General features: G+C 39.0%; 1 protein-coding gene across 3 annotated transcripts in view; it reads left to right on the top strand.

Annotated features, from left to right (window-relative positions):
* MINPP1 (multiple inositol-polyphosphate phosphatase 1) overlaps positions 1 to 12,540 on the top strand; it is a 66,013-nt gene extending 53,473 nt beyond the window's left edge. The window contains exon 5 of one of the 3 annotated variants that reach the window (XM_067710117.1): positions 12,119 to 12,540. In XM_067710117.1, coding sequence (XP_067566218.1) covers positions 12,119 to 12,146 — 28 coding nt within the window. In that variant the 3' untranslated portion in view covers positions 12,147 to 12,540. Of the gene's footprint in view, positions 1 to 994; positions 1,340 to 8,184; positions 8,223 to 12,118 lie in introns of those variants that run through there. The other 2 variants (XM_067710118.1, XM_067710119.1) reach the window with 2 other exon arrangements.
* Positions 12,541 to 22,263: the final 9,723 nt, after the last annotated feature.

The following is a 22,263-nucleotide window of genomic DNA, read 5'->3' as shown; positions in this document are numbered from 1 at the left end:
AAAAAACAATGCTCATTGCAATAAAACTATCACCTTGAAATATCACCATACATAATTCAAACGTTCCTGATAATTGGCTCTTAGCACGTAAAGTACTTAAACAAATCATATAATCAACTATTAGGCAAATAATTTAATGATAGAACACGAGAATTTCTTTAAACACAGTATTTCAAGTTACTCTATTTTTGTCTGGAGTACAGATCTGAAATGGTACAAATTGTACTCAAATACTGAACCATGAATTAATCGGATAGAATGAAACATAAAAAAAAATTCTGACTTAAGTTTCCATTCGTTACTCCAACCTGCTGAGAAAGCCTGGACCAGGTGAGCGCTAGGTGAGGGCCACATGATCTCTTCAATGTGTTGCTTCTTTGCTGACTTGCTAGTTCTTCCCAAATCCCCTTTTGCATGCTGTTAAAGCAGTCAGATCCAGAGGAACTTGGGTATGGGCTTTGGGAGGAAAGGGCTGCAGGAGCTCCTTTGCTCTTAGGCCCTAGGCCTGCCTCTAGCCGTGTGAAAGGGATCCTCCCCAAGGGCCAGCTCAGCTTACTCTATAGTCTGCATGGGGGTTTAGGCCAAAGGCTTATAACGTGCATTTTCCTGACCTGTCTTTTGTGCATTTTGTTTGTTTCCTTCAAGAACCCAAGGGGGGAAGGAGGCCAAGGGGAAAGAGGGGGAAGAAGAGAGGCATTTAAAATCCTGAGTCCCTGCCATCCCTTCCTCTGTTTGTAATCTCTGCTCGTTTTAAGTATGATTTACGTTATTCATGGAAATCAGTCTAGAGGAAGCTGTGGTCAGAAGCTGAAACGTTGTCCACCTGCGTGCCAACGTACTGTTCCATTGATTTCAGTCATTCTGACAGGCAAGAAAGGACTGACAGGTTGTGTGCTTACCGTGCTAGGCCTTGAACTAAGTCATTCACCTGTAGTCTCACTGATCCTCACAAGAATCCATGAGCTAGATAACTGTTATCATTTCTCTTTCATAGATGAAAAAAAACGAGGCTCAGAGCGAAGTACCTTGTCCAAGGTCAGGACGTGCTAGGTGTGGGAGACAAATTCCAGCAGTCTGACTCTGCAGCCAGTGTTCTTACCTATTATATGTGTCTCCCTCCTCCACCACACATACTGAGGACAGCCGACAGTGTGCTCACGCTGGCCCAGACTAGGGAGAGTTCGCTTCTCGTTCTCAAGATGCTGCCTGCACTGCGTGGCCGGTGTCTGGGACTCCGCCATTAGACAGACATCCTTGTGACTTAAAGCTTTGTCCGACGCATGAAGTGACACACCAGACTGCATCAGTCATTTCCTCAGCATGAAGAAATAAATCAGATGTTTTCCTCAGTGGATTGTTTATATCTTTGTGCTTCTGCCAAAGAAGAGTTGCCATTTGAGTCTAGTCATTATTTGTCTTAATAGAAATTATCTAAATTTGAATTTGTCCATCATTCCTAAAACACTTACTGACTAGTATAAATAGCTGCCTTTTATAGCACTTACATATCGTTTTGGAAAGGGCATCAACCCATCGTTATTCTTATCTGGAATATTTCGGCAAAAGAACTAAAGGACCTGGATGTGGTCAGATGACTCAGAACCAGAGGGAATGGGTATATTTCTGTTCTCAATGAAGTTGTGCTTTGTTGGCACTAAATATGAGTATCAGTTCACGATGATGAGCAGGTCAGCCAAGGGACAAGAGTACTGTATTTCTTTTCAGTAATCTAATTGGGTGCCTTTGGAAGTCACCGAGTCTGTCCACAAAGGAGGAATGACATAAAGAAGCCCTGTATTCACCACAATTATAATTCATTTTTAAATGACTTTTTAAAAAATCTCTGGAATATATTCAAGGAAATATTTTAAGGAATAACGAAAGTCCTCATATGCCAAGCACATGTATCTTTAGCATATAAAATGACATCATTTTTCACACAAAATTGGCTTCTTAAAATGACTGGTTTGAACTTTGCCGAGCTAGAAGGTGAGGCTAAACTTTGCTTTACTCCTCCCTCCTGCCACTGCAGATATTTATGAATGTTAACTAAATCTGATTCATTCTCAGATGTTCCATTCAAGGTAATTGTGCAACAATACAACTTAAAGCTATGTCAAAGGCGACAGCAAAATAGGATCATTTAGAAAAAGTGTAACTGTTAGGGTAGTTCTCAAGTTAAATAGTAATGGTTTTCTTGTCCATGTCTAGATAGGTTAGTTTCTTTATTATTATTACATTAATGCTTTATTTATTTTTGCTGTTGTTGCAAAAATACCCTTAGAAAACTAAGATATTAAAGTCTTGAAAAATGGTTAATGGACACGTCTAATTACTGTATTTCATAAGATTTTTAAAATGCAGAAATCTAGTAGACACATTTTGTATTGTGAATATATATTTAGCTGATGAACTCTAACAGTTCAAATAGAATCATTTACAGTTTATTGAATAAATAAAAGTACCTCCATAAAGACTCACATGACATAGGTTAGTTTCTAGTATCCATCTTCTGATGACGTTTTTCACAAACAGCCAGGAGATCCATTGTCTTCCAATCAGTAATCTCATACATGTTTTAGCAGAGTTTATATAAATCGGATGCCCAGGATTTGGGCTTCAAATTTGGGCATTTACCGAGAATTTACTGAGGCTCCACTTTCATGCTAGGCACTGGGAAAATGACATGGTGCCCATCTCAGGAAACTCTTGGCCTTCTGAGGGAGACAGACCCTTAAGAAGATCATTGCGGTGCGCTGTACAAGTGCTGAGGAGACACATAGAATGATCAGCTCTTCCTGGGAGGATCAGAGAAGCTTCCTCCATGAGGTAACCTCTGAGCTGAGTCAGGAAGGCTGAGTAGCACTCACATGGCAAGAAGGGGCAGATGGGTGCCAAGTCTCAGCATGGTAAAGAGCTGTGTTTTGGGAACTGCAAAGGCATGTCCATTAATCTCACATTATAGAACTCTAGCTTGATTTAGCTCTGGACAAAACAGTTGTAACAATTACTGGTTTTCTTGAGAAAGGTGAAAACAGGGCCTTCGTATTTGAACATATCTAGCTTCAAATCCTGATTCTACCATGTACCAGCTATAATCTTGAGGATATTACTGTCTCTGTCTGAGCATCAGTGTCTTTATTTGTAAAATTAGCATACTTACTTTGTGTATTTTTTAAAGGCTTATGAGAGACAGCACAGGTAAAGACCTATAACAAGTAGGATTGCCAGATCTGGCAAATAGTAATACAGGACACCTAGTTAAATTAGAATTTCATAAAGCAACAGATGTTTTTTGTATAACTATGTTCCAAACCTTGCATGGGGCACACTTACACTAAATAATTATATGTTGTTTATCTGAAATTCACATTTAATGAGGCATCCTGTATTGTTTATCTAATAATAAACTCTAATAATAAGTGAACTGTAGCTCAATAAGTTATTGGCATAATAGGTGTTTTTTATGCTGGGAAGCACTGACTTGGAGGAAACAGGAGGTTTGAAATAAAATGACAGACTCTACATAGTATATAGATGTGGATGCACATATGTGGAGCGGGGTGAATAGTGGGCAAGGTGGAAGGTTTTGGTTAACATCGGGAAACCAAAAGCTTCTCCAGGATCGGCAAACATATTCTCTTAAGAAAAAAAAAAAATTTAAGTTGGTTAACCACTACTACCACAACAAAATCAACAAATTCATGAAAACTGCTTCTTTAAAGGCCAGGCCAACAGGATCTGAGTTTTGGCACTTTACAACTTCAGGCCTTTCAGCAGACTGGAATGGTAGAGATGTCGGCCTTTTTTCAAGGCATAAAGATAGCTTTGGGGCCCTTAATGTGTCAGACTCTACACTTTCTCTTCTCTCTCCTAATAGAACTGCCAGGTCTCAAAGTCCTTGGCTACTGGGCAGGTGGTGCACACTGGACCAGCTAAAAGGTCACAGTCTAGCACTTTACAGAGCACTTAGTTGATGTCAGGAACTGTGGGGGGGAATTCAAAAAGGGGTAAGTCCCCTGCCCTCCAGGAGTCTGTAATTCTATTGTGTCTGGAAAAGAAAAGAAAATTGCAGAATTGAATTTCCTCCTGTAATATGTGTTCTGTGACAGCCAAGTGGGCTTTACCGGTGTATCCCCAGAGCTGAGGATGGTACCTGACAAACAGTAGAGGCCCCATAAACATTTGGTGAATAAATGAATCAGTGTGGGCTGGATTCACTAAAGAAGGTTTAATGGAGTAGTTTAGTCAGAAATGGGCCTTAGAGGAAGAAGGTCTGGCTGAGCAGAAAATCGTTTGCACCATCACCATAGCAGCTGCCATTTACTATGAACCCGGCACTGAGTGAAGGACTTTATGTGAATTCTGTTCAGATGTTTCCAATAGCCCTTAAAAGTTTAGGTCTGCATGGCTCCAAAGCCCATTTTGCTTCTGCAGATCAGCTTGAATATTACCTCTTCAGGGAGACTGTCCCTGACCATTGCTGTCCAAAAGCATTCCTTCCTATTACTCTCTATCTCAGCCCTCTGTCCTTTCAGAGCACTGGCGACACTTCATGTGAATCTAGTCAATATTTTTGGTATATCTTTCTACAGTCTCTGAGGACAGGGGCTATGTCTGTTTTATCACTGCTCTGTTCCGTGCGCCTGCCAGCCAATTCATTCCCTGGCACTTGGTAGACACCCAATAAATATTTATTGAACAAGTGCATTTGCATAGAATCATCTCCTCAGTTTAAACAAACAAACAAACACCTCCAAAAAACTAAGAACAAAAAACATAGCTGACAGGGACTCCGGAGTCTCCGGGTCCAAATGTCCAGGGATGGGCCAAGGCATCTATTTCTTTTCTTTTTCAAAAAAATTCTGTATGTGAATCTGATGCACAGCTAAAGATGAGCGCTCTAGTGAGGGTAGGATACTCTAAGAAAACGATACGAATTCATGTTAAAATCTGATGGATAAAATTTCCTCCATGCAATCTTTCAAATAAAGCTTCATAGAACTTTCTCTACTCTAAGAAACACATTGGGCATTACCTTTGGCTCAATATAAACTTGTTTCATACCTAATCACATCCATCCTGTTCTCTCCAACTTTACAAGTGAGAAGATACCAGCATAAGCAACAAATACATTTAAATTAAAATGTATTTTCCATGATTCTTAAACATGAAAAGATGGTCAAGCTCATTCAAAATAAAAGACATGAAAATTATGCTGATATCATTTTTCATCTATCAGATGGCAAAAATGCAAAAGTTTGACATTTTATTGGCAAGGCTACAGGGAGACATCCATTCTGATACATTGCCGGGAGAATGCAAAATAACCCAGTGAGGGAAGTTTGTCAGTATCTGCAATACTATATATGCAGATACCCTTTGTCCCAGTCTAGGAATCTATCCCAAAGGTATACTGACAAAATATAATGACATACATTCAAGATTTTCATTACAACATTATTTATAATAGCAAAAGAGAAGAAGTAGCACAAACGTCTGTCAGTTGGGGGTTGGTTGAATAAACTGTGGTACATACATATGATGGTCTTTGCAGCCATGAAAAAAAAAATGGGTAAGCTGTGTACATACTGGTATGGAGTAATCCCCAGGGTATTTTTTTAAAGTGGAAAAAAGCACAGTGCAGCACAGTTTTTATAGTGATACTTTGTGTGTAAAACAGGAAGAGAAATAGGAATATCTGTAAGCATTTGTTTGTATTTTTTTTTAAATGATGAAAGGATAACTCAAAAACTAATAATTAGCTATGAGGAAAGGAAACTAGACTTTTCTAAACATACCCCATTTAAAATTTTTATTTGTGACTAGGTAAATGTTATAATTAAAAAACAAGATTAAGTCAGAAAGAAAAACACATGATCTCTAAAATTAAAAAACACACAAAAGAAAACCTAATTGGGTATCAAGGTGGTGACATATTTACTCTAAGAAGAATTACTTCACATTAATAATTTTCACAGTCTTTCACAATATTTTAGGAAATATTCTAAGGGCAAAACGAACTTTAAAGAAACTTAAATTCTATTCAGTAGCCTTATTGTTAATGGTTTTATTGGTTCCTCCAAAACACACATATTTAATAGCTCTGTCTACTGAGGCCTAAGAATAATGACAACCCAGTAGTAAAAACTAGATCGTGTTCTCCAAATGCCATCTCCCACTAGAAGGAGCCAGGGCACATTGGAGAAATGGCTGATTCCTGGTCTGGGGCAGGAATGTACAAGATGAGCCTGACATATTTTTTGTACCCAAAGCAAGGAAGTTCTCAAAGACCAATAGGGTCATGTCAAAAGGACTGGAGCCAACCTACACGGGCTTTTAACTGGCAGGAGATGAGACAATTTGGGCACCAAAAAGAATAACTGTAATTGATTGAAACACATTGAACACAGAAAATTTGAGTTCATAATGATACTTTTAAAAATTCAAAAAATGAAAAAAAAATTCACCATTGAAGGTAGTCAGCACACTAACACCATACTTTGAAAACTGGTCATTAAAAAGAAAGAATTAGACATTTACCTTGCCTTGTACAAACTGCAGTCTTATTTGCAGTTACCACGCAAGCCTGGGACTGCCCACTTTGGGAATTCTTCTACATCCAAGAAAAACACTTCTATGTTTAACTCCCTTTATGGGGGTTTCTGTTACGTACAACCACACTTGATCGTAACTGATACAACATATATAAATGAAACTCTACATTTTCTTGACTATTGAGGTTGCTTTCTTCCCAAATAGCTAGAGCTCCTTCAATCCTTGCTTACTGTACAGTTCCCTCTGTCAATCCCTTCATTGAAATAATAATTATAGATCAGGGATGCATAATATCAGCTCAGAAGAGGAACTGGACAGACTCTTGGTCCACAACAATAAAACAGACACAATGTCCATGGCAGCCTTTCCATGCTGAATGTATCCAGAAGAGAAATAAAAAATATTTTCAGGATGATGATGAGGAGAAGAGAAAGATGGTAACGAGAATTTTGTGAAATAGTGACTCGTGTAAAAGTAGATGAAAGACCAAACTCTAGTAGCCATGCTTTGAAAGGACCTGGGGTATCAACTTTAGATTCCACTTAATCAGAAGGCTCTGGGTCAATCCTAGGGTAGAGGATTTCACATATTTTATCTGATTTAATCACCACTGATGTAATCTCAGGTCTATATTTTAGCCATGAGTTTCCCCCTCCTTCATCAAACTCTTATCAATTATAAATAAATGTCAACATTTACCTTTTTTTTTCTTATCATCAGTCTTCTCTGGAAGTGCTAATGAATAGTTAAGGTAGCCAGAAGCAAAACAAGAGAAGCCTGTTGGTAGTAGAAGGAATAATGGAACTCCAAAGATGGCTATGTTCTAATTCCTAAAACTTATTAGGTCATATGGCAAAGGGGAATTAAGGTAGCAGATAGAATTAAGGTTACTAACAAACTGACCTTAAGAGAGAGAGTGTATCCTGGATTATCCAGGTGGGCCCAATATAATCACATGTGTTCTTAAATGTGGAAGAGGAAGGCAGAAGGGAAGGTCAGAGTGATGCAACGTGATGAGAACTTGGCCAACAGTTGTTAGCTTTGAAGATGGAAGAGGGCCATGTTCCAAGGGATACAGGTGGGCCTTGAGAACCTGGAAAGAGCAGGAAAACAGATTCTCCCTTAGAGCCCCCAGTAGGGACTGCAGCCCTCGTGACACCTTGATTTATCCCGGTGAAACCCATTTCAGACTTCCAGCCTCCAGAACTGTAAGATAATAAATTTGAGTGGTTTTAAGCCACCAAGTTTGTGCTAATTTGTTATAGCAGCAATAGCAAACTAATATACCTGTTTGTGGTCACAAACTGAAAACAAAAATCACTACAAATGATCCAGCAGATTGGGTGCCTCAAAAGTGTGATGACAGAGGAGTTCAGAGCAGTCAATCTGATGGTGGCCTGGTCTTTACTGAACCTCATTGTGAAGATATAATGTGCACTAGCTGATAACAGCATTGGTGAAGGGTCCTTCATTCTTGGCAGAGGACAGAGGGAAAGGCAAGCAGGTCAAAGGAGTCTAAGAAGCTATTAGAGATACTGAGTATAACTTGCGTCCTAGATCCAGGACTTGCTTTGACAAGGAGTTACTGTAATAGCTCAAACTTTGGCACCCTTGTTCTTTCTACAGCCCACCCTCCTGTCTATGACTTCATCTCTACATGAGAGGTAAAGAATATGTCTCATTTTATACCTATAGTTTTTCCTCTGTAGGTCAGTTGTTTCTCCTGTATGTAGGGCACTTCACAATTTTTTGAAACTAAAAGAAAATTTTAACAGAATATGTCTAGATGTTCATTTTTTTCATACTTTTCATGTTCGGGTATATGGGCTCTTGAATTCCACGAACTGTGATACATCTTCATATCAGCAAAGTTTTCTATTGTTAATTTGTTGCTTATGTTTATTCTGGCTTGTATTTTAGGAATAATTATTATCTTGAATCTCTAGTCTCTGCCGTACATATTTATCACATTTTCACTCTCCGTTTTTTCTTTTTTCTTTTTCTTTTTTTTGACCGCACCACGCGGCATATGGAACTTCCAGGACAGAGATCAAACCCGTGCCCCCTGCATTGGAAGCACGGAGTCTTAACCACTGGACCAGCAGGGAAGTCCTCAGTTTTTTCTTGTTCCCTTTTTTTTTTTTTTTAAACTTGAGTAACCTTCTCTACTCCACTTCCTCCCACATACATGCCTTCCTCTCAGAAACACTGTCCCCAGTATCCCAAGAGCCACAGAGTTAAGATAACAGATATTCAGGGGGATAGCACTGCTAATGGGTCATTCTGAAGTTACCAGTGCAACATTCACATTTGTGCATGGTAAGGAAAACAAATGCCATAGAGTGAAGCTTGATTAATAGTTATAAAATCAAGGAGTTGAGAGAACACACTGAGAATGAATACTGAATTTCCAGCCAGTAGATCTTTTAGGTAGAAAACAGATGAAAACAATGAACAAATAAACAGATGAAAATCAAACCATTCATAAAAAAAATTGGTTATCTCTGTTTTTTCTTATGCTTCTTTCTTCTCAAGCTCATTCTCCAAATCACTGCTTCAATTTTCTTTCCTGTCAACGTGTGACTAATTCTGTGATTGTATTTATAACTCTTTTTTTTTACAGTAGTCCCGTCCTCTCATACAGCTTTTGATTTCTGATTCCATCTCAGCTAGCTCCTTTTTTAATCTGTTTGTTTTCTTACCCATAGTTCATCTTTTATTTCAAACATCCATATTTTCCTAAATCTTATCCAGGGTAAAAACCTGAGGTTTTCTAAAATTAGTTAAGTTTCCTGTAGGAATATTTTCCAAACACGTTATTCGGAAAACTTCAAATGCCAAATTCTCTGTCATTTATGTTACGTGATGTTTCATAGGCTCCCCCTATGACATTTTAAATATTGATTATCCTTGAAAAAGGAGAACTGTATTCAGCTCTGGTGAATGCCTGTAAACATGGGGCAATGGTCAGTGTTAGAATCCTCTATCTGCATCTTAGACTGGAGGACTGGATGGGCAAACCACCTAGCCCATCTTTCTGTTAGCTTGCTGATTCCATTTTATTCTGAATCTGTTCACTCTAAGGGATAAATCCCCTGGCCCTTACAAGATAGGGCTTCCAGCCTTCAAAACTGATCCCCCCACCCTCTGGGGGCAATCATCTCTAGCAGTCTATAGTTCTGCCCATATTCACCATCCCACGTTTCCCTACTTAGAGCCCTCGGTTATGTCCCCGGGCTTCTCATTCCAGGCTTTGCTACATAAACGTTCTTCCTAACATCTGACAGATGGCTGGGCAGCATTTCTAGTTTGTAATGCCACTGTAACTTTTTCATCTCCTCTCTTTGGGTTTGTGAGTATTTTATTGATAATAGGAAATAGGAGAAGGATAATCAGTATTGCTTGTATTGCTTGGCTTCTGCTCTCTAGAAGCTTTGGTTGAGAATCAGTGGAGACTTTCCTGCTGGACTTTCAGAAACTTTCCCCACTTTCTAATTTGCCTTTTCTCCCAAATAGGAATCCTGTGCTTCAGATCTCCTGGTTTCTTCCCCTCCTCTCTGAAACACCACCCTTATTCGTAGCCACCCTCTTCATAGTAGTTTCATAAGATGGGCTCCCACAAAGCTGACTCCAAGGTGGAGATTAGGGTGCAGGGGGTTACTAAAGAGAGCTTGAGATCAACACCTATGGAAGGGACACAGGGAAGCAGGATTAAGCAGAGGTTGAACTAAGATGCATTCCCAACGAAGACCTCAGGAGCTCTGGGGATGGAATGGCCCTTTAGATATCCCACATTGGGGCAAGAGGGGCAGGATTTTATATCCTCAAATGATCATTCTTCAGATGTGGTATGTCCTCGGAGAAGACATGACCTTGGGTGAGGCAGTTTAAATAGGGTTGACAGCTGAAGACATCTTCCAACAGCACTCCCAGCATCTGAGGGAATAAATCCCTCATTCCTGAAGGGGAATCTGGGTACCATAGCCCAGGGTCTACCTCAGGCAGTCGTTGGTTAACACAGCAATACTTTGGCCTCTCGAGTCTTAAGGAACCGAATTGAAATAACACAGAGTGCCATCTTTCATTGGGTTGATTTAGGTAAAAGGCACGATTATAAACTTCTTGCAATCAATTAGAGTAAGACGACAACCAGATGGCCTTAGATTAGAACCAGAATTGTTTAGAGCACTTCAAGCTAAAAACATTTTTTTAAATTTTTATGAGGTATAATTGACATATAACATTATATTTGTTTCAGGTTATAACATATGATTCCATATTTGTATATATTGCAAAATGATCACCACAGTCTAGTTTAACATCTATCACCTTACACAGTTACAAAAAATTTTTTTTCTTCTGATGAGAACTTTAAAGATCTACTCTCATAGCAACTTTCCAATATGTAATACAGTGTTATTAACTATATTTATATTATTATAACTATATATGTTTATATTATTTACTAAAGACATGTTTTATGACAATTGTTAAAGAAACTACGGAATACTGTTAGATAAATATAATCCTCCAGTGGTAGGTAGTTAAAACTAATTAGGAGTTGCCTGTTTTGAGAGAAGATCAAGAATTAATACAAAGACTCCTGGTTTTGCAAAGAGAATTTATGTTGTCTCTATAATCTCCCTTCCTGTTATACAAGAGCCCGAAAGTAAAATGATCACAAACTTTAAATACCTATGGAAGAGATTTTTGTTTCATTCAACTGTGAAGTGAATCCCCCATTTATATCCTGTCACCTTACAAGTCAGCAAGGCCACATGAATGGAAACTATGACTTAGTTACTTGGTATATGCTTCCTCAGAGACAGTTAATGACTAGAGATCAAAATAATTCAAATCAGGGATTACAAACCACATGCCTGCAGAAGAATGGGAATGGAATGGCGGTGCCTTTGATTTTTCAAGAGAAGCTAGAAATCCAGATTTCTATGTGAAATTTCCAGATTTTTTAGTGTGGGAAATTAATTCAAACTTAAAAAAAAACACCATGTGAGTCAAACAATAAGTGTTATAAGGTGAAATCAGGTATGTAGGCTGCCAGACTGTGACCTCTGAGTTCAGCCTTTCATCAGAATCCTTTTTGGTGAGGTTAATGGAAGTTGCGAAACAAACAGAATGATGCTGTAGTTTATTAAAATAGCATTTCCTTCAAAAACTTTGTTATAATGTTACCTTGGCCCCAGGATATTGTTGTTTAAATAGACAAACAACATCAAGAACATCACTAATATGCATTAAGATTATAAGTATATATTCCTTTGTATTTGGCAATAGTTCAGGTGAGTAAAAACCTTTAAGGCTTTTGACCAAAGGCCATTTTAAAACTCTTAGAGACCAAAAATCTAGTACCTTTTGCTCTTCAAAGTTAGTCCTGACATGGACTCATACTATTTCATATTATCAGTATCTCCTTTTTCCACTGGCAATAACATTTCCCTATTCTTGAGAACCACTCTTCCTTTTTCAGTCATGTGATTCCATTGGGAGCTGCCATGTTTTTGTCTTATGCTGATTTCCTGTTCACTATTAATTGGTCTAGTCCTGAGTGTCTGATCCAAGGCAGATGAATCAGAGTTCCCTGAGAAAAGGAGTCAGGCCCTCTCTGGTGGCAGGAGCTGGCAGAAGCCGTGTGGAAGAAGCTGGTCTGCAATGAGAGAGAAGAAAGCCTAGCCCACCTGCAGAGAAAAGCAGAGCAGGGGGACTTCCCTCGTGGACAGTGGTAAAGAATCCGCCTTCCAATGCAGGGGACAGGGGTTCCATCCCTGGTTGGGGAACTAAGATCCCACATGCCTGGGGCAACTAAGCCTGCGAGCCTCAACTAGAGAGCCTGCATGCCGCAAACAGCAGAGCCCACGCGCTCTGGAGCCTGCACACCACAACTAGAGAGAAGCCCACGCGCCGCAATGCAAGATGCCGCATGCCACGCGTGCCACAACGAAGACCCGACGCGGCCAAAAATAAATAAATAAATAAATTTAAAACAAATAAATGTGCTTTCCTTTAAAAAAAGAAAAGAAAAGCAGAGCAGCTGATGGGGAAAGAGAGGGAGTCTTGACTGTACTTGTGACCCTGCCTCCAGTTGTTTCTGAGACCTCACTGCATCCCTACACTACCTTCAGTCTGATTGTTCACAAAAAGGTTCTCAACAGCACTTTTCACTAGGAATACAAATCAAAACCACAATGAAATACCTCTTCACAAACACTAAGGGGCTCTAATAAAAAAAGAAAGACAATAGCATGTTTACATGAGAATGTGCAGAAATTGGAACCCACAGTGATGGTGGGATTGTAAAATGGTGCAGCCACTTTGGAAAACAGCTTGGAATTTCCTCAAAAAGTTAAACATAGAGTTATCATATGACCCAGCAATTCCACTCCTAGGTATATAACCAAGAAAATTGGAAATGTGTGTCCACACAAAACTTACACATGAACGTTCATAGCAGCATTATTCATAATAGCCCAAAAGTGGAAACAACCCAAATATCTATCAATTGGTGAATTGACAAATAAAATGTGATAACTTCATACAATGGAGTCCTATTCAACTTTGAAAGAATAGCAGTACTTAACCATGCTACAGTGTTTATTAACCTTAAAATCATTATGCTAAGTAAAAGGATCCATTCACAAAAGATCACATATTATATGAATGCACTTATATGAAATGTCCAGAATAGACATATTCATAGAGAAAGATCCAGAAAGAAGATTAGTGGTAGCTAGAGGCTGGAAGGAGGGGAGAGAGGAGAGTGAATGTTTATGAATATGGGGTTTCTTTTGGGTGGAAAATATGCTAAAGTGTTGTGGCAATAATGGGTTCCATAACTCTGAATATACTAAAAACCACTGAATTGTACACTTTAAAAGGATGAATTTTATGTTGTAAGAATTATATCTCAATTAAGCTGTTATAAAAAGCAACTAGGTATAATTGCTTCACAATCATTTTGTCTCTGTTTTTCAGAAAATGACAGTATTTCATTTAACCAGCCTATAAGAAATCTAATAACTAGCAAGAATCAACAAATTCATATAATAAGCATCAGCAGTTACAACGTTTATCACATAGAATGAAGAATGTGGTAGATGAAAGGCTGGGAATATAAAAAGGGGCTTAAAAAGATTTAGAAGGTGAGGTTCAAACAAAGTCCCTGCCCCAGGTGTGGTCTGGTTCAGGAAGGAGGCTCTGTGTCAGGGCCACCTCATCTGGCTCTGTACACGGTTCACTGCACAAGGGCACAAAGCTAATAGGGAAAAAGGGTTGAGCTTGGTCTGTTCTTTGCCCCCAAAGCCACGTGCTCTGATGTACCTCAGGGCGTATCTGTCCAGAGAGGGCACCTTTTCCTAATCTTCACAAAGATGCCATGTTTCCTAGTGACTGCCCTCAATAAAGAATATAATAAAGCAAGAGGCAGGTGGTGACAGACACCAAAGAGGGTGATCACCAAGTTAAGGAAGTCTTCCTGAAAAAAAGTGAGATTGAATTGGTCAAATAGAGAAAAATAGGTCCAGGGGGAGTGAGGGGGACATTGGAGGCATTGAGAGAGGTGATAGAAGCTAAATGAGGAAGCTGGAACGCACAGAGCATAGTCAGGGGAAGTATGGGGCCCCATCCATCCACTTAGCAAATGCTTACTGAGCACCACTGGGGGCCAGGCAACCCCTGGGGGCCAGGCCCTGCGCTAAGCCCTGGGACCAAAACATAGCTGAGGCACAGCCTCTGACCAAACATCTGCTAGGAGAGGGGAACCAACAGTCACACCACAGTGAGATAAATGCTGACGGTGGAATGTTTAAAAGCTTCTAGGTTCTCTATAAACAGAGAAAGAGTGATCCAGGTAAGGAGTACTTTTTATTCTGCAGATGGTCAAAAGAAAATCCTGGCCAGTGAGTGCAGCAGGAAAAAAATATAACTGGAAGTGCTTTCCTATGTAAATAAAACTGATTAGGAACTCTGCTTGGAACTCTGATGGATGTTAGACCTGGGAAATAGGCTCTCTGAGGCTGATTTATTTTATGGCTATTTAATTGTCCCCAAGCTATCATCTCAGATCAAATTGGGTATGAAAACACTCTATAAATGGCATATCCTGTGTTTCACTTTTGCTTGAAGAAGTTGATTTTTAAAAAGTTCTTCTTCCAACAAAGACCGTGTGGCCCAGACTCTGAGGTGGAAAAATAGATGACATCTCTATGCAGGGCTGGGGAATGGCAAAGCAGAAATGTTGAAAAGTCAGAGGAATGAGGAATCTAGCAATGAGTCAATTTTTTTTTCATTATTTATATCCTGGAAGTTTTCAAAAATAAATTTTAACACGTTATGGAAATGTGTGAGCATTTAATTCAGCATGAAAGGGAAGGCAAGTGAAGCAAAAATATGGGTGATGAATATGAAGGCTGAATTGATTAAGATGCTTTGGGATGCATGTGGTAAAAATCCATCTAATCTAATTTTAGCCAAAAGGGTGATTGAATGACTCAAGTAGGTAAGAAGTCCAGGAGTGCATCTAGCATCAGGTAAGGCTGAATCCAGGAGCTCAGAAAATGTCACTAAGGCTAAGTCTTTTTTTCTCTTGACTCTTTTTTTCCCTTTCTTCTTCTCTAGTCCTGTCTTTTATTGTATTGACTACATTTCTTTTTTCCACATTTCCCTCTTCTACTGTTTTATATATGTGTGTGCCTGTAAGTGGTTACTTTAAAATATTTAAACACATAATTTAATCAGTATCTCTATTCTCCAAGCACAAAAAGATACAACTTACTTTTACTTCTCTCTACACTATTCCTCCCAACTCCCGTGTTACTACTCTCTGAAATTTTGTTTCCAGCTTGTTTTTAAACACATAATTTTAAAAACTTATTCATTTTGATTTAATAGTATATTTCTGATGATTTATTTGCTCACTGTGACTTTTTGTACCCTTCCTTTAGATTTACTTTTCTTCTTGCGGGAGTACACCCTAGTATATTTTATTCAAAGAGAATCTTTGGATAGTAAACTTTCCAAATATTCGTATGTCTGAAAATGTCTTTATTTTGTCTTTCCACTTGGACAATAATTTGGCTAGATATAGAATTCTGGGTCCAAAATTATTTTCCTTTAGCACATTGACTGCTAACCTCCAGTGTTGCTGATAATCTCATTCTCATTCCTTCCTTGAATTATTATGTCTTTTCCCTCTGATAGCTTTTAGAATGTTCACTTTATCTTGGATGCTCTGGAATTTTACATGATATACCTAAGAGTGTGTTCTTAATTTATTCTTTTATACACTTGATGGGAATTTTCTATTTAAGGACTCATTTTTTCCCTACAGTTTGGGATGTTCTTCCTAGTATCTCTTCAGTATTACCTGTTCACTATTTCTTCTATTCTCTGCTTCTGACACTTTATTAAATAGGTATTGGAGGGTTTGGATGTGTCCTCTTCTCTTTGAACTCTTCTTTAACATTTTCATTCTCTTTATTCTGGGAGATAAACTTTGTTTGACCTTCCAGTTTACCCATTCATTCTTCAGCAGTAAAGAAGCTGCTATGAAGCTCATTTTTAAATTTTTTATTTCAACAACTATATTTTCATTTTAACATTTCTAGTTGATTCTAGTTCTAGCATGTTCTAGTTTCAAACTTTCTCTTGTTTTATGGATTTTATTCCCATCTAAATTTGTTTCTTTGAGGATTTTGAGAATATCCTCATTGGGGAGTGCCCCCTTCCCACTCCCAGTATTCATTGATACTGAACAATAAAAATATATCTATGAATAGATTAAATTGAAATAAATGTCCTAAGAACTAGAAGCTTCTAAGGGTTGGAGAACCAAGAATATTCTCCTCTCCTCTCCTCTCTTTCTAGTTTCCATCTTCTCAAAGGATAGCACTTGGGAATGAAATAGAGAGGTTTCTAAAATGAATTTGACCCACTTAGAAATAGTTATAAGAAATTATATTCCCCCAGAGAAGAACTAGGAAGTTATTTTCCTTTTTCTCTTTCCTTTCCAATCTTGATAAAAAGCACAAAGGACACATAAATCAAGATCAAAAGTTTGCAGATGAAATATGACAAGGCAGACTAAGACAACAAACATACAGAATCACAATGACCAGTACTCTTGATATCCACGAGTTTGCAGTCTGAAGCTTAAAAAGTGACACAAAACCAGTTGCAAGAAGTGAGAGTAAATTGTGTCTTTAACATTTGAAATCTGAGATCAATAATCAGGTAAAACTGTAATTTGGATTTGGAAGAGATTTAGCTTCTCCGCCTTAATAATTCTATTTGAAACCTGAACTTTGCTCGGAGGGCTAAGTAATTTGAGTTTCTTAAAGCTACACTGAGAAGCCTTGAGTTTTGCTTAATTGTTTCTCAATATGGAACAAAAAAAAAAACATGAAACAACTGGTTTTGATTAGGTGGAGTGAACATTTAGACCTGCTAATGTGGAAACATTCTATTACAGCCCAATAAAACGAACTGTCACTTAGATAATTTCATCACTGCTAATTATATTTCCCATTTCTCCTTTTGCCCCGAACAGTATTTTACTCTTCAAAGTTTATTTTTCTTACAGTTTGACTTGTTCCTTCTTTCAGAGATAAAACATTTAGAAATAATCACTGATAAATATAAATTTGTCTGACAACTTAGAAATATCATGGAGTAGGGTGGAAAACCTCTGAACTATTTAGTTTGCTAGGTGTTTTTTAGCTTATATATTGTTCAAGTAACTTACCTCCTGCGTCACTTTAAAAAAGTAATGCATTTTGCTAACAATAAATTGGCAATTGGCAGAGTTAAATGACAGACCTAAGTAATTTTTGTTTTGTTTCGTTTTGTTTTCTATGTGTCTTTTGCAAGAATTGTTCTTTCATGATGTCATGGAAGAGAAAACAAATTTATCAAGAAACTTGGAAGCTTGCTTTGAGTTATAACCAGAACCACTATCAAAATATGTTTGTTCACTGGAAAACCTGTTTTACAAGTGGATTTTCATTGTGTTTTGGGGAAACCTTTTGTGCCAAATGAATCAGCAAAAACATTTTCTAAATCCTGTTGGAACCACAACCTGAAGTTACTAATGATATTTAAAAATCACATTTTGTTAAGAAATACCTTGTACAGTAAAAATGATGGATATATGTTAAATATATTTATAATTTCATCTATTTAAATGAACCACTGTGTTATATAAACTGCTGGTCTTAGGCACCAGGTTAGAACACAGCTTTTCAAAAATTTATTTCAAAGCCTGAGAAAATCAAACATACCCATTACTAAAATCCGTCCTTTTAGTCTGTGAAATGAATTGCTTCATTTGTTTCTACCAGATCCCCTTGTTATCCATTGGCTTTAAATGGATAGACAGTTTTAGAATTTTCCAAAAGTGATCACAGAACTGACTCAAGCCTTCTGAATCTGTTGAACTAGTGGTGTTTTGTGGTCTGGCTCACAAACGTTAAGGTTACTCCAGTCTTCACTAGAACCACAAGCCTTGCCCTTGGCAGATTTAAATATTCAATTCAATTTTTCAAACATGTGCTAGAAGAAGAAGGGAGAAAGGTGATAGGAATAATCCGTGCCCAAGGTCCACAATTACCTCTCACAATACTTTGTTAAAACAGAGTGTCCTTCTGATTTTGGCAACGTGCTGGATTATGCTAATGCCAGATAAAAAACAAATATTCTGGTATCAGATAAATTTCCTAATTACCATTTAGATGGTATAGTCAATATGACTCTCTAAAATATTTGCCTCTCTAAAATGTGTAGGTAGAGAGGGGCTACATTATTTTTAAAACAAACACACAAGCAAACAAATAAATAAACAAGCTATGGGATTACCATGAGAACCTCAATAAGCACTCATGTATGAGCATAGTACTAGATACTTATTAAGCACATAATAATTGGTTAAATACCAGTCCAGTGCCTTATGCTTTATAGGTGATATCAATTAGCTATTGCTGTATAACAAACTATCTCAAAACTCAGTGGGTTAAAACGGTGGCCATTTACTGTTGTTCAGGAGTTTATTAATCATCTGAATGGTTCTTTGGTTGTGGATGGGCTCACTCATGTATTTGTAGTCAGCTGTGGTGCGCTTATAGACAGCTTTTCAGATTTTTGGTTGAGAGTCAGTAGGGTGCTGGTCTAAGATGGACCTGGATGAAATGAATCAACTCTGCTCCATGTGGCCTCCCATCCTTCAGCAGGTTAGCCTGGGCTTGTTCACATGGCAGTCACAGGGCCCCAGGAGATAGATCAGAAACAGACAAAGCCATTTGGGGCCTAGGCTTTGAACAGATACATCACTGCTTTAACCAAATTCTGTTGTCAAAATTTTTGACAGAGCAAATCACAAAGTCAACCTGTGTTAAAGGAGTTGGGGAAATATTCTCCACCTTTTGGTGGGAGTGACCAAGTTACATTGCAAAGTACATGCATACGTGGAAGGGTGGATAATTGGAGCTAGTTTTGCAATTAGGCTGCTACATAGATTTTCAATTAATGTGAGAGAATATGTGAAAGTAAGGGAGTTCACTTATAAGCTGCTGAATAATGATGTTTGTATTTGGGGTTTCCACTTTAAATTTTAGGTTTGAAGTTTGGATTCTGTGATTCTTTGGTGGTGTGCAATAGAAATTGTAGGTAGCAGGACAAAAAAAAAAAGAAAACAAAGAAGAAGATATATAGGATAGCTCACAGAATCTAAGGATGAGCTTCAGCAAGGACAGGAACCCTGGATCACCTAGAATTTAGATAGCAAGAATTAGTCCATTCAGGGCACTGCCTTGGGTTTCAGATTTCCTGGAGAGAAAGTCCAGTTGGCCTCTGGATTAACTGCCCAGGCCTTGGTCAAAGGAGGGCCAGATACCTTGATTCTAAAGTCTTACCAAGAGCACAAGCAAAGAGGCTGGACAGTTCTCCAAGATAAAATGGAATTCACTACCAGATGAAGGGAATTCAGGGCAGGCAAATACAACAGTATCCTCTACAAAGTTTAAACGACTTAGTCCTAGAAAAGCAGTTCTGGTAGTGGTTAAATCCCTACTAGTGTGGGCATGGAGGAATCAACTGTCATGTCCTTTCTTATCACTCTTCCCAGTAAGTAAAATTTAGAAAGTAGCCAGAGGCAAAGGATGCAGATTATGCAGAGAGGGAAGATAAATTAAAGGTGGCTTTCCTCTACCCATTCAACGACAGGCAATCACTTACTTATTTAATTCTTCATCTGCCCTGGCCTGATCAAAGCATAGTCTACAGGTAGCAGCCTTTGCTCTGCTTCAAAGAACATGGGAAATGTATGGCCAAAGAGAGAAGGTACTTAGGAGTTGTATTAAGTTAGGAATGCTTCTGGCTGCTGGTGACTTTACTCATAGGACACTTATTGTTACTGAGTAGGAAGTCCCAAAGTAGTGGTCCCAGGGTGGGCCCAGAAACTCACCAGAGTCCTCTAAGGACCCCATCCTCAGTGTAGCAGCAGTGTCTCCTCATAGCTACAAGATGGCTGCTGCAGCTCCCAGCATCATGTCCTCACAGGACAGCATCTCTAGCAGAAAGGAGAGAGGAAAGAGAAAAAAAAAGCTTTTGCTTTGCTTGCCTCCCTTTAATTAACACCCTTCAGTGTTATCCTTTAACACCCTGACATCTTATTGGCCAGAACATGACCATCCTTAAACCAGTTACTATAGAAGGGGAAAGAGGTCGCCACAACGGGCTTAGACTAATTTAGTTCAATCTCTCAGGTTGGGCACATTGCCTCTGACATTTATGGTGCTTCCAATCACATTTACTTGGCCTTGTCCCTAATTCCAGCTCCAAAGCGGGTCAGGGCTGGCTTCATGGGGCATGGGACCTGTGTAGTTGCACAGTCCCTCTCGTTTAGAAGGTCTTGGTTTAATGCTCTTCTGTTGCTGTCTTGAAATTCTTAATAATTTTTTAACAGAGAACCCAGCCTTTTCATTTTGCACTGGATCCCACAAATTACTTAGCCAGTCCTGGCTGGGGTGGGCATAGGCCTTGACTCAATTCTCCCCAACAGCCCTTGCTGCAAGCAGGCACCCGTGGGTGCACTCAGTCAGCCGGTGGACATGCATAGCTTGGAAGGGTGGCGGGCTAACACCCCCAAACACTAACTACTACAGCACAGAAACAATAGAGAAATGCTCATGCATCCCATCCTTCAGGGGCATTCTGCACGCTTCTTAGAAGGTCCTGGTGGAATCCACCTCCATTGCCCACAGCAGTGACCTTGATAGCATACTCTTCTATTGGCTTTTCTTCTTTCTCTGTCCAATTCTACTCAGGCCCTCATTCCTAGTCCCTGAAATCACCTTCCAAATAAATACTTGCACACTAGTCTTATCTCAGGCTCTGCCTTCGGGAGAATCCATGCTCAAACACCATCCAAAAAAATCATGGTTTGGGACTTCCCTGGTGGCCCAGTGGGTAAGACTCCGCACTCCCAATACAGGCGGCCTGGGTTCACTCCCTGGTCAGGGAACTAGATCCCACATGCATGCCGCAACTAAGAGTCTGCATGCCACAAATAAGAGCCCACATACCGCAATGAAGATCCCATGTGCCGCAACTAAGACCCAGTACAGCCAAAATAAATAATAAATAAATAAATAAATATTTTTAAAAAGAAACGTTAAAAAAAAAATCATGGTTTCCTGTCAAGAAGAAGTGTATATGGCTGTTTGTCCTTTGGTTAAGCAACACCAACAATGTCAGTGATAGTTCTTGTGGGATGATAAAGGGGAATCACCCCAGATCCTGTATCCCTGACTTGCAAAAAATAAATCTAACATTTGTTGAGTATCTACTGTGTGCCAGACACTGTGCTGTTTTTAGATATATTCTCTTATTTCAGCTGCACAACAGCCATACACAGTAGTTGTCCTTATCTCCATTTTACAGATGAGAATAGCAAGGATCAGAGAAGTTGAGTGATTCCCTAAGGCCAGTAGGTGGAAGACCAGAAATTCAAACACAACTTTTCTGGGTAGTCTTCCCACGGTGTCACCCTACTGAAAGGAAAGACATTAAATCTATGGGCCAACTAACCGGCAATGTGGGGATATGTGTGCAACCATGCTCTGAGCTTCGTGATCACTCATACAGTACAAAGCACTTCCTGAAGAACAGCTAGTGGGCAGGTATGCCAGCAAAGGGGCAGGCTTTCCTCTTAGTTTTTGATTCTTCTATAAAATTTCACAGCAGTGTTTCAGGAAAAGAGGGTGGTGGCCGGCACTTTGCTCATGCATTTTCTCCAAACCAGTAGGAACCTGGCAACTGTATTTTCCAAGCCTGGCTAGACAGATCATTCTATTTTGCTTTGTCACTTTCAAGAGAGTATTCTGCTCCTTCACAGACTCAGGGCTGTGTAGCAGACTACATTTATAGAGTGTTCTGGATAATGAGGTTAGGCAAACATTTGAAGAGACAGATCACAGACTACAGGGACACCACTGTCTTTTTCCAGGGCAAGTGGAGAAAAGAAATTGGACACTGGACCAGACAACGTCTGCGGTACCAGCTGAATTGGTAAAGCAAGCCAACGCCTGGCTAGCAGTCAGGGACACAACTGAAGAAAGAACTGTAACACTATTATTCTCGAAGGATGTATTTTTAGTACACAGTATATAAGATGTGACCCTCTCCTGTGGAGAAACACAG

The sequence above is a fragment of the Pseudorca crassidens genome, chromosome 16 (genome assembly GCF_039906515.1).
Source record: "Pseudorca crassidens isolate mPseCra1 chromosome 16, mPseCra1.hap1, whole genome shotgun sequence".
NCBI lineage: Eukaryota > Metazoa > Chordata > Mammalia > Artiodactyla > Delphinidae > Pseudorca > Pseudorca crassidens.
This window is presented reverse-complemented; position numbering and strand designations above follow the sequence as displayed.